This window comes from Sylvia atricapilla, chromosome 15, assembly GCF_009819655.1.
Source record: "Sylvia atricapilla isolate bSylAtr1 chromosome 15, bSylAtr1.pri, whole genome shotgun sequence".
Taxonomy (NCBI): Eukaryota; Metazoa; Chordata; class Aves; order Passeriformes; family Sylviidae; genus Sylvia; species Sylvia atricapilla.
In genome coordinates this window covers 9,619,131-9,632,620 of record NC_089154.1, presented here as the reverse complement: position 1 = coordinate 9,632,620, position 13,490 = coordinate 9,619,131, and the positions used below count along the sequence as shown (strand labels likewise).

At 44.5% G+C, this 13,490-nt stretch overlaps 1 protein-coding gene across 2 annotated transcripts in view; it reads right to left on the bottom strand.

Annotated features, from left to right (window-relative positions):
* Positions 1-13,490, bottom strand: part of CLUAP1 (clusterin associated protein 1) — a 53,654-nt gene that overhangs the window by 25,807 nt on the left and 14,357 nt on the right. For both annotated transcript variants that reach the window (XM_066330094.1, XM_066330095.1), the window contains exons 6-8: positions 10,829-10,912; positions 9,075-9,208; positions 7,546-7,687 (exon numbers count right to left, since the gene is read on the bottom strand). In XM_066330094.1, coding sequence (XP_066186191.1) covers positions 7,546-7,687; positions 9,075-9,208; positions 10,829-10,912 — 360 coding nt within the window. The remainder of the gene's footprint in view (positions 1-7,545; positions 7,688-9,074; positions 9,209-10,828; positions 10,913-13,490) is intronic.

Below are 13,490 nucleotides of genomic sequence, written 5' to 3'. Positions count from 1 at the left end.
GCACTGAGCTCTCCACTGAGGATCTGTGTGACTGTCCATGGCAGGGCACAGCTCAGGAGGACTGTGCAGACACAGGAGACAGAAGGATTGGGAAGACACTGGCAGAGGCTGTATGAGACCAGTGCAGGGCACAGGCCTTTAAATCGTCTGCCAGCACTGAGAGAAATCTAAATGGAACCAAGGAAAGGAGTTTAAAAAAGATCCAAACTAACATTTTCTGCCCAGAATTTTCCAGGCAAAATCCTTTCATACTAGAAACTTCAAGTCAGCAGTAATACAGACAAAAGCACTACTACCTAAAATAACATGATAGAGGATGGACTTTATCCTGTGGATCAGATGTGCTCTGTATTCAGTATTACATAGAATGCAAATTTCCCCTAACAACAACTCTCCATTTTTCTATTTCCTTTTGTGGAAGGAATGAATTTTAATGACTCGATAACAGCTCACTGAACATTCCCATCACGGATTACATCTTTATTGTAGTGAGCTTACAAGTGGTACTGTTTGGATGTGTGATTTATTTGAATTAAGGTACAAGTCTGCAGTGCAAACCCGGGGTCAGTCTGCAGTGCCTGAAGAAATCATCGTCCAAATTAACACTGATTGGAAGTTAGGAGGCACAGCAGTGTCTTGTTCAGCACCACAGAGCAGTCACTGCCTCATCCCTGACATACCCCAACTCCTGAACTCTCCTCTGCCTGTGGCACAAAGCTCAAGTGTTCCAAGGGGGTCAGGATTACTCTGGCTTTTCAAGGAGAGTGTTTACCACATCAAAGGGCAGCTGTTCTTGGTGAACCTGAGGGTTCCAGGAACTGATAATGGACTCTGCTGCCTCCTATCTTGAGATCAATTAGCTCACTACAGCCCCAATTTCTCAGAGCAAGAGCCTCTTCAATGGGGATAATGCACACTCCAGTTTATTCCTGATGTCCCACCCACAGGAAGGGGGCAGCACCATCAAGCCTCTCTCTAACTCCTCTCAGAGCCCAGGCACAGGAATCCTAGACCTGTTTTTTTACCAATTCTCCAACCTGAACACATTTGCACTCCTACTTCCTGCTCCCCAGGACAATGCTCTGCCTACTCCTAAGATGACTGGAATAAAACTATTTTCAAACATCTCCTTGTGGGGGGCTGAAGAAGAAGGAAGTGCAGGTGAATAATGATGCAGACAAACTTCTTCAGCAAGAGGGTGACAAGCATTGCTTCTAGGACTGCTCATGCACCAGGCTTGGATTCTTTAACACAAAAGAGCAGGGAAATCATTTCTGGGCAACCAGCAATAGGTTTCACATTACACATCCTGCTCCTCTGGTTTCCACAGCTCTGCTCTTCTCCATGGAACAGCAGGGACACAGGAGAGCTCCACTCCAGTTTACTCTATGGATTAAGAAACTGGAGCTGTTGGTGTAAACACCCTGGTGGCTGAGCAGGAAGTGAGATGTAGGATGCACTCTCTGAAGTGTCCCAGGAGAAGGTGGCCACCAGCAGGTGTTTCCAGGGAATGTGGCACTGCCAAGGGGACTAAGACTCTGCTTGACAGAGCAGGCTCCTCCTCAGTCCTCTCCAGGATGGAACAAAGTCTGAGGAGGAGACTCAGACTCACAGCTCTCCAGGTAAGCAAATTCAAAAAAAAACCAGGAGAATCTCACAATGTAGTGTCCTACAATGGAGGTTTCTACTGGTTTTGGAACTACATCATGTTCAAGTTAAGTCCAAAAGGGAATGGAACTGGATTTCCAGCAAAATAAATATGATCCCAGTCCCCAGGCAGAAAAGGTGTGCAGTTTGTCCTGAGATTTCTTACCTTTCCTTGGTCCTGATGTTTGACCCTGCTGCAAAGCTGCTGAAATGGAGAGCTGGGTTCGTGGATTATCCCAACATCAGAATCCTCTCCAAAGGATCCCAGAGCTCTGGGAGAAGAAGGCAAGGACTACACAGGGCAGTGACTGCTCCTGCCAAGGCTTCTGCCAGGACATTTAACTCAGAGGGCCACCTTCCACACATGCAGTGTTCCACCTTCACATCTCACAGAACTCAACTAGGAATTGCTCTCTAGCAGCCAGAAAATGGAGAATTATTTTCCTATTTAAAGACTCAGACCTCACTGTTTTGCACCTGATGAGATTATGCATGTTTATGCAAATCAAAATGCCACTCTCACAGCTCCTTTTCCTCACTAAGTACCTGCAGTAGAGCATAAACCTCAATTTCCTATACATCATTTTAACCCTACCTGCTTATGTCATTTGGTGCAGAGCAATAAACATCAGTCCTAAATTAGGAGTTATTTTAGCTTTTCTTTCAATCCCCTGTTTAAATGTTCCTCAATGATTTAAATGTTGATCTCTGGGGGAAAATAGAAATTGATCTTCTTGATCAGTGTTGTTTCAAGTAATCTGATTGTCTCCTATTCTGAGTGAATTTCAAGTGATTTCTGTTACATATTTCACACATGTAAAGTCTTTGTGAATATTCAAAAGGATAATGCAGGGAAGGCAGGAAGACCATGCTATGAACCACACACTCGTTCATCTTCTTCCCATATGAAGCTGGATAAAGAGGAGATGTTAAACCTACAAGGCAGCACTTTGGAACGCACTAGAGATTGTTCTCATGCTCTTCTCCACTGGAGTCACTGCACAAGAAATTCAGTGAGACAAGTAAAGGACTGAATTAATTCGAAATAAGACAGTTGTGATTTCTCCTTGTGACAGTCGTCCATGGATTTCCAGCCATGCTGTCAGTGAGAGCTGTTACATCTCACCCTTCACAGAAACAGCTGCTGTCATGACAAACTCACCTGGCTGCAAAACTCAGCTGATCCTCTCTGTGTTCCTTCCCCAACTGCAGAGTGTTTAATTTGTAAAAGAATTAGCCCAGATTTATAACAGCAGCAAGAAAGAATCAGACTGAGCAACCTTTACAGGGGTTTCATATCCAACCACAGCACCAAGTCTTGAGGCACAAGGAACCTCTTTACCCTTCAGGAGCTGCTGGAGGCACAATATGAATTGTTGCATTGCTCAGAAAAGCCTGTAAGTGATTTGGGATTCAATAATTTCTTGTGTGATCTGTAGCTTTGTGATAAAATGAGCTCTGGAGTGTGTCAGACATGAAGAACTTGAAGCTGTGAGTCAAATGGCCCCAAATCTGGGATCCTAAGGCAAGTTTGTCACCCACCTGGCACATCAGATATTCAGATAATCCCTAGGAAAACATGGATCTTTGAGCACTGAGTTGATCTGACTGAGATCAATTGAACTGATTCAATTGTTTGCATTTCCCAGAAAGTTCTCTCACAGCTTTAATGGGAGAGAGTATCAACAGAGCCCCAGGAGCAGGCAGGCATGACCTGCCTCAGGGCAGTTGCCATGGTACTGGCAGGGGAGTGCAGAATTTTATTTCAGTGGAATGAATGCACACAGAACCTTTTCATCTTCCCTAATGCACTCTCCACACGCCCTCCCACCTTCTATCTCCAGCTTCTCCTTTCTGCGATCATCATTTCTCAGCCAATAATTTCTTTTGTCCTTTTCTCCTACGCTCCACTGCCCCTTCTTTTTCTGTGCATTCCCTTCTCCCTCCTTTAATTTCTTCCACATTTCCCCGCTGGTTTCTGTGTCTCAGTGCACCAATACTGTCACCCTTGTACACTGAACTGAAGACCAAAATAGAAATAACCAACAATTCAGCAGCCTGGGCTTACTTTTACATCTGATATTCCACACAATTCAGCAATGCTGGACCAGGAGTGCTCTCCTGGCACCTGCAAAATGTTTAAAGCAGTCATAATTCAAATGCACATTAGTTAGAAGATTAAAGACTGTAACCAGCTGCTTTTCATGTTAACCTTGCGCTGGCTATTGCAGCAAACAGCTATCATTGTGGCAATGTTGAATTTAGTACTTAAGAAGGACAGTTCAGTGCAGAAAGCACAGAACCAAGGGGTCCCTCATAGTGGAGCAGAACTCAGATATCCCTATTTATTATTATGTGCATATTCAGAAGCTCTGATAAAAAAGAGTTTAATGAAAAAAGAATTTTACTTAGGGAGGGTAGGTAGCAAAGGGTAAGTCACAACCCAGTCTGTTTGTTTGGAATTGCATAATTAATCATGAAGGACTGCTTACTGATAATCCATAGAATCGATCATGGAATGGTTTTGCTTGGAAGGAACCACAAATCTCATCTCATTCCACCCCCTGCCATGGGCAGGGACACCTCCCACCATCTCAGGATGCTTTAAGCCCCATCCAACCTGTCCTGGAACACTTCCAGGGATCAAGGGGCAGCCACAGCTCCTCTGGGCACCCTGTGCCAGGGCCTCCCCACCCTCACAAAGAAGGATTCCTTCTTAGTATCCAATCTAAACCTCTCCTCCTTCAGTTTAAAGCCATTCTCCCTCGTTCTATCACTACATGCCCTTGGAAACTCCATCATGATGAAAAGAAAAGCAGTTTAAGTAATCCCAAGCCAAAGATAAAGACTGAGTGGCTAAGAACATCCTCATCCCTGTGTCCACCACTTCATGGCGTTCCTCAGCTGAAATTACACACTAACAGCACAAAAACAGTCTGAAAATACCTTAGGAGAAAGCAGCTGAAGAGGAAAGTACTTCTGGGGTGTCCTCTGAGGAGCACAAGAAGGAATAAGCACATTCTCTCCAGGGAAAGGGCAAATGCTGAAGGAAATTGCCAAGTTATCCTGGCGTTACATAAGCTAATTCCAAAACCACCTTTCTGAACTGTATTAGTCTGTGTTGTCCTTTAAAAGAGAGGCATTCATTTATAATCCAGAGAGAATTTCAACCCTCAAATCTGAAAAACCCCTGAAAATCGGGGTTTTTTAGGACAGCCAAAGTTCTGATAGCTTCTGTGTCTAAACACCCAAAACTATTCCATCTTAGAGATGAGGTAAAAATGAATTAACTGTGATGAATCTTTTCACAAAGCAGAAAAATAAGACTGAATCTTTGAGGAGACATGGCTCATAACTCCCTGCCTTGGCACAGAACTGCAGGAAGATGGATTAATTCCATGAACGGCACAAAGGAACAGGAGGATAATAAAAGAGGTAAAGAAGGGGAAGGAAACTGCAAAGACAAAAGGCCCTTGTTTAAATCCCGTGGATCCACGAGTAAGCAGTGCATGACAGATGTCAGTAAACGTGAGAAACCCACTCTGAAGACGAGCCATGTGTGGACTTCAGGTGATAACGGCCAAATCATCTGTATTCTTCATATATGTCAATGGGCTCCCACATCAGAGAGGCAGGTGCTCAGCAGGAGCTACTTCATCACCAATTAACTGCTGGGCTCAGACTCAGCGCGAGCCTGTCAGCTCCTTTAACACAGATTTCTCAGCCCAGTGCCTGGCAGGAGCCTCCCACTGATCACACTCCAACCACTGCTCCCTGTGCCTGACACAGGCAAAGGATCAGGAGGCTCAGGGCAACACCAGGAGTCACACAGGGCTGCACACCCACAGCAAGGAAAAAAACACCTTAAAAATGTACACAACCACCAGCTCTGGAGGGGCTGGAATGCCTCAACTGCTTAGTGGCACTTAATTAAAATCTTTAAATCACTTTGCTAATTAGGAGCTGCACTCAGGCCCAGGTTGGTGGCTGTGGATACCCAACCACTCTTGAGTCCAACTGCAGCACAAATCTCATTATTCAGCAACAGAATCAGGCTCTCAATCAGAACAAAAACTCCTAAAAACATGAACTAAGTCAAGGAGAGGGGTGCAGGAACCAGAGCTCAGAACAGCACAGGGAGTGCTGGATTAATCTAATTAAATTCCTGATGCTTTTTGCTGGCAAGCTCTTTAGCAAATACACAGCAATGATAAAAGAATTGCCTCATGCTGCTACTGCAGAAGTTAATTAAGATTTGTTTGGTGGAACAAAAGACAAATCAGGGTTGGGGAAAAAATCAACATAATTTTCAGTGTTTCTGACAGCTGGAATGAGTGTGTTTTAAAATAGATTAAATGTAATTATCCTTGTTATTTTTTCCCCTGTTGATGCTGAAAATGACACAAGATTATAAACTGTAGAACAACATGCAAAGCATTGTTTTGGAGCAAACTGTGTCCTTTTTTTTAAAGAATGTAGTAACTCACAGTTTTGCTTCACCATGAAGTAGCCAAAGTGGAAGCACCACTGAAAGAAGTGACAGACACATCCCTGTGTTCCAGGTTGGCCAGAGATTAATCCAAAATTTATTAAACAGTGCATCCCCTCATTGGTTGGGAAGTAGGAGTGCACCAGCAAGTCTCTTGGTTTAGTTGGGACCCAGATGAGAATCATGGAATGGTTTGGAGGGAACTTAAAGCTCATCTCACTCCACCTCCTGCCACGTTCAGGGACACCTCCCACCATCCCAGGCTGCTCCAAGCCCCATCCAGCCTGGCCTTGGACACTTCCAGGGATCCAGGGACAGCCACAGCTCCTCTGGGCACCCTGTGCCAGGGCCTCCCCACCCTCCCAGGGAACAATTCCTTCCCAATATCCCATCTAACCCTGCCCTCTGGCAGTGGGAAGCCATTCCCTGTGTCCTGTCCCTCCATCCCTTGTCCCAAGTCCCTCTCCAGCTCTCCTGGAGCCCCTTTAGGCCCTGGAGACTGCTCTGAAGTTTCCCCAGAGCCTTCTCTGGATGAAATTCTTCACCCTCTTTCAGTCTCCAAGTCCCAGAGTTTGATTTTGAGGACTGACATCTCATAAAGACTTCAAATCCCAGTCTGGACTCCAGCACTTCTGAATAACTGCCTCAAAGAGAGCCACACATACCCCTCCTCCCCTACCAAAGCCACAGCTTCTGCAGCAAAGCGCTCATGGCTGCCTGAGTCACTGTACTCCTGAACACAAAGAGATGGGCAGAATCTCATCCTTTATATATTCCAAGTATTTTTAGGTATAACTGATAGAAATGTGCAAAGCAAAACAGCATCTTTTTGTCACCAGTTTTTGTACTCTTTAATTCTGCATTAGGCTGAAGCATTGTTCCCTGCTTATCCTAGGAAACCACAAGCCAAACCATATGGGTAGAGTCCCAGGAGTCTCACAGAAAGAAGGAGAAAAAAGAAAAATAAAGTGTGCTCTCCATATTCTAATCACAGCACAGCCATGAATGACAAAGGCTTTTTCTTTGTCTTATTATCTTTTAACAAAAATCCCCTGAAGAGCTGAGCACCAACTCATTAACAAAGTTCTGCACTTGAATTCATAAACAGTTTCAGGTAGCTCACTTTAAAGCATTTCTCCTTCGGCTGTGAAGTCTCAGTGGCATTTGAACAGAAGGGATAAATCAGATTTTAGGCTTCACTTTGAGATTATGATTTAACTAAAGACTTTTTTCAATCGGGGGCAAGGATATGGTGAAGAACTGGAACAGAGAGCTAGAACTGATTTCAGGTATAAGGTGAAAAAATATCTACAGAGACAGTGCTTGTGGAAAGAGAGACTTGATGGGAAACTGCTTCACAGGGATGAAGAAGCTGCACAGTCCTGCTGAGCATTTCCAAACTGTCCTACCTCGAACATCTCCTGCTCTGTCCGTCGCTGATCATCCAGGAGCTGCTCCATGTAGGTCAGATTTCGGAACTTTTCTAGGTAAGTACTGTACTGCTTCTCCAGCTGCTTCTCAATCTTCTCATACTCATCCATGAACGCAGGACTGGGGAGAGCAAACACAGGGAACTCAGTGAAATCTGCCCAGACAAGCTGTGGCTGCCCCATCCCTGGAGGTGCTCAAGGCCAGGTTTTATGGGGCTTGAAGCAACCTGGGACAGTGGAAGGTGTCCCATGGCAGGGCATTGGAATGAGATGAGCATTAAGGTCTCTTCCAAGCCAAGCCACTCTGTGATTTTAGGAGTCTATAAATATTGCTCTGTATATACAGAATTCTGAAACGTAATTTTGGTTTTGCAGCTGCCCTTCCATGTCTGCTAAAACAAAAACCCTCCTGTTTTCAATGTTTCACACTGCTTCAAAGAATAAAAGCTCAGGACAAAGCCCCTCACTAAACAATCCTGGGAATTACATAAAGCAAAGAGGATTTTGTGAACAACCCCTTATTCCTTTCACATGGGCACAAAGGCAGCATTTTAGCCCCCTTAGAAGGCAATGTTAAATTAATTATCCTGCTGTTCCATAACTGCACAAAGTTTATTGTAGCATGGCTGACAAATAATCTACTTTGCTGGGGACTTACTCGCTACAAAAGTGTTCTGGGTCATCACAGGTTGATGTATGTTAGACAGTATGATGAGCTGATGATGTCAGTACACCTGAGAGCTGACTGATGCACCCCAAAAACCACTGCTGCTACTCAGAGCTTCAGCCCCACCCAATCCACTTCCTGCAGAGTGCTGACCAAACGGGGATGTGAATCCAGGTCATTCCTTCCACCACTCCCTTGTCTAATATTTCTTTTTTTTTTTTTTAAATATTAGGTCAGATTGCAGATTGTATAAACCTACAGGTTGATTAAGGGCCAGAATCAACCCAAACTGAAAACCTGAACACTGTGAGACCTCCAGTATCTGAAGGAGCTTACAAAGAGAGAGAGGGACTCATCATCGGGAACTGCAGCTATAGGACAAGGAGCAATGGGTTCAAACTGAAGGAGGTGACATTTAGAGGGGATATTGGGAAGGAATTGTTCCCTGTGAGGGTGGTGAGGCCCTGGCACAGAGTGTCCAGAGCAGCTGTGGCTGTCCCTGGATCCCTGGAAGTGTCCAAGGCCAGGCTGGATGGGGCTTAGAGCAGCCTGGGATGGTGGAAGGTGTCCCTGCCCATGGCAGGGGTGGCACTGGATGAGCTTTAAGGTCCATTCCCACCCAAACCAGTCTGGAATTCTGTGATTCTACAGATTTTCTGTCAGACTGTACCAGTGCCCAGAGGATCTGATGCTAACAAGGACTGCAGGATGAATTTTTTTAATTGGTGGTGAACACCAGAAGCCTCAGAGAGGCTCAGGGAACAGAGAGACCGTTTGCCCCAGTTCCATCCTTTATGTTCACACTCCATCCTGCAGTAGATAATCAGCTCATGATCTTTACCGAACACTCTGCAGAGTCTGCAGCCTCTTCTGGCTTCTCTCCAGTTCCAATTTTCGTTTTTCAATCTTGGCTTCCAAACTGGCTTCATCCAAAGCCACATTATTCAACATGTCTTTAGTCTTTTGGACTTCGTCCTGGAAGAGAAGGAAGGTGAACCATGGCTGGCACTGGGATAATTAAATTTATCTTTCAGATGCTGAACATTGTTCTGGATAATCTCATCTGTGTTTACTCAAGTAGGCAATGGAAATTCATTCAAAAAGTTCTTTGTGGCCAGGATGATCAATTAACTGGATATTTACAAATATAAAATACTTGATTTTTTTGCCAACATTCTTACAGAAGGAAACACCTCACAGCTCTAACTTTAGTTTTCTTCTCACTAAAGAAGCAGTTGAAGGCAGGAAGAAGCCTATCTTTTGGAATCATCAAGGTCTTTTTGGATTTTATCTTAATGGAATCACTCAGGTTGTTTCCAACCTGAATGGTTCCAAGATTCTCTCTGAATAAACAGATGAGATATGCAGTTGTTTCTTGGTACTATTTTAGGGAACTTTAAGCTTCCATTATTTTTCTTTTCTCTTCAAGATACAAGTCAGTTTTATAAAGAACTTCCTATATCTGAAAATCTTCATCCTTTCCTAAGTTTTGATTTATCCATTTTTTTCAAAATCTGGGAAGCATCTTGAGCATTTCAACATGTGCTAGAGGAACCAGGAGGGGAAGTGGAATATTCCAATGGATTCAAATGAGCTGAGTACATCCAGTCTGCTCAGGCTCAAGAAATCAAGAACATCTTTTGAGGGAGAGAGGGAGAGGAAAGATTCCACTGCTGGAGTTCCAGCAGTGAGTGTTGGTGCTGCTCAGCTCCAATAGGTCATTCCATGAGCTGGGCTGGGATTAAGGAGCTGAGTGTGTGCCACTGCTGTTTGCCAGGAATCCAGTCCCTCCCTCCTGCAGCTCTCAGTTCATCATTTCTACAGCTGGAGTAGGAAATGCACATTAACAACATTTAGTATTCACACAGGCTGTGAGCAGGAGCAACACAGAAGGGAAGATTGCCTGGAGTCTCTCTTGAATATCAATTGGCTGTTTAACCTGGAATTCCACTCCTATAATCAAACACTTGGACTGGATACAGTTTGCAGTAAAACAACTGATAGGAATCACTGGAAGTTTATCAACCTCCTTCCTCACACAGTGCAGCTGAAGATTCAGAAAGTCAGAACCCAGGCACTGGAGTAAGGAGAGGGCAGGCAAATGCAGGACAGACAAAAGTCCTTCACACCAAGCACCCCAGGGATGCCCTGGCAGGATCCTCATCAGCACAGGGCCAGCTCTCCTCACTCAACCCTTGGCCAGCTGAGCTGACCAGCTCCCAGAGCCCAGCTTCCAAACTCCAGAGGCACCAGCACTCCTGGAGCTACCCAGGCCACTCCTCACAGCCCTGACTCTGCAGGGGTCACTGGGCTCACACAAGGTAGAGTGTGTAGATTTTTGTGCTGATTTGGGCAATTTTTGTCCCTCCTGAAGAGCTTTTGGCATGAAGCTCCTAAAAATATGACTACAGGGAATATGACTACAGTCTATTTTCCCCCATGAAAGGGGCTATGAGCAGCTCTTAGATCCATCAACTGCAGCTGCAGGTGATGGCTTTGGCACTCTTTACCCCAGGCTGTTCATAAAAAGAGCTAATTTCTTCTTGCAGCAGAAAAATAATGATTTTATGATCAAATAAACAATATTTTGCTTACCAGAACGCTGCTAATGGCAATTTTCATCACCTTCTCAGCCTCATTTATCTCCAAAGGTCTGGCAATAGATTCTGTCCTTGCTTCCTATGAAATAAAATGAACCAATATATTTAAACACTACACAAAGGAACTAATTAATGCAGAGCTGAGGGTGATCAAGCAACAATGATAGGATCATCTGCATAATAAATGGGGTAGGATTTAGTGTTTATTCACCAAGGCTGAGATGATTTAGAGACCAAGAGATGATGACAAAGTTAAGTGAATTGAAATTAGCAGGAGGGAGCAATCAAGGATCTTTTCCAGACGAGGCGAGTGCTGTGTCTGACTGCAGGTATTCTTTAAGGCAGATTTTTGGCAACTGCTCTGATTTCACTTGTGGAGCAGGGCACAGAAGATTCCATCACCTGCACAACACAGCCCATGAAAACACCAGTGCAGGTAGAGGAGCACAGTGTCCCAAAAGTGTGGAGCTACAAGAACTACAAAGCCACCAAACTGTGCCAGGTAGGTGGACACTGAGCATTGACCCCTGCCAGAGCTCCAGGAGCCTTTGGACAATGCTCCCAGGCACAGGCTGGGATTGTGGGGTGTCCTGTACTGAATGATCCCTGTGGGTCCTTCCTACAAAAAGTCCTGGAAAAAGAATAATTTTACAATCAAATAAACAGTATTTTGCTTGCCAGAATGCTTTTTGTGGGATATTCCATGATTCCATGTGCCTCCCATGCCCATGTGAAAATCACAGGCCACAGACCTACAGGCATTTCAGCTTCTGATAACTGAGTGAGTCAGACTCCTCAAAAACCCTGCAGTGATCCTTGTTTAGATCCCAAAGGATTAAAAAACTCTCCCCTCTCAGCAGTTCTGGGGACACATGGGCTTGGGTGTGCACTTGTCTAATTGATACCTTAAACACTGACCTGGTCATTACATAAAAACTTTGGATTACTTGCTTGGCACTGGAAGGGAAGAGAGGGAATTTTGCAGCTCTATGTCCCTAAAACAATCTAACATTGGCAAAACACTTGGTAACAGGTGGATAAAGATGTAGAAAGTATCTCTCTAGAAAATATCTCATTAAGAACCTAAAAATGCTTTGTACACTTTGCCACAGGCTGTACCCAGCCAACTACAGGAGGAATTCTGGAAGCAGATCCTATAACTTTCCTAAGATGCTGTGCCAGACTCTCCAGATTGCACAGCTCAGCTCCAGCAATCAGCCTGCTCCCTTCTCCCTTCCCACCAACTCCAGCCCAGGAACTGCAGGCTGAACCCAACCTGAGAGCTCATCCAGCAAAAAAAATAAAAGCAGCTTTTTGTGTTGAGCTTATTCCTGTGCTGGATCAGGTCTCTGAACAATCCCACCACATGCTGCATAAAGGCTCATTTTCCTGGCATGAGAAAAGAAGGAGAACAAACATTCTGCTGGGGAGAGTGACAGGAGTTACATCTGTTAGTGGCAGTGACTGTTCACACTTCCTGAAGTGCTTGTGAACATCTCTGTCCACAGAGAAAAACAAACCCCAAAGCAGGAAGTTCATTTGGGCAAAAATAAGATACAAAACATCTGTGCAATACAAATTCCCAAATAATTCCATAGGTAGATGTTTTTAGAGGAGGGTGGGAAAGAATAATGTAGCTCAGTTGTTACTCTGGGTACATTCAGCATTTCAGAAGCTCAGCAAAATCGCTGTTCTGTGCCACAGAGTCAACACACCTCAAACAAAACAGCAGAGGAACAGGAATTATTGTCCATTCCACTTGCAAAGAGGTCAAAGGAACAGCAAGGACTGTAACCATAAACAACTCCCTCACCAACTCCCCTCCAGCAGCCTGGTGAAACACCCCAGAACATGCACAGGGCACTGCAATGGGGCAGGGCAGGGAGCTGATGGGCTGGGGAGAAACTGCTGAGGATCTGCCCTTTTAGGTGGAATAATTTATGCAAGTTTAATGTCTTTCCTTCTTCTGTCTTCCCTCTAACAGCCCTGAAGTTTCGTGTACACACCACAGTCTTCCACAGAAATCCAAGCTGTTTTCTACAAGATTCAATCCTACAGCCACATCCGCCTGGAAGAATCTGTCAGGGAAATGCAGAGCAGTGGAAAGGCTGGAATTTGTGTTTTCAGACTGTGGAATCAGGGTTAGACTAGAAAAGGAGGAATTTATCCTCTGTGCACACAGCTCATCCCTAAAACTCTGCCTTGGAATGGGCAGAGTAACTTTACTGTTACAACAGTGCCCCTAACCTTTGACTCCCTGGAGTAACAAGTTAAGTGGAAAAGATACTAAATATTATGGGAAAACAGTAATTTATAGTAAAAATATAACGGAAACATAAATATACGCGAGTCTATCAAAACCACTGATTTTTGTGGATGTCTGACACAGTTCCCCTGAGTAACAGTCACTGGGCTATTTACTGTTACCCTGAACATTCACAGAGAGAAAGGTTTTATCTTTAATCTCTCTTTCCAAGAAGGACCCTTTGCAAATGCACCCACCACTTCCCTTACTGGGAATCTCTCCCCAAGAGCTTCATTCCCAGTTAACAATGAAGAGCCACTATTGCAAAACCCATTCTGCAAATATGCCCAGAGAAGCATTTTCAACTGGTAATGGACTTCCATTTTCATGGACCCAAAGCTGATAAAGCAGC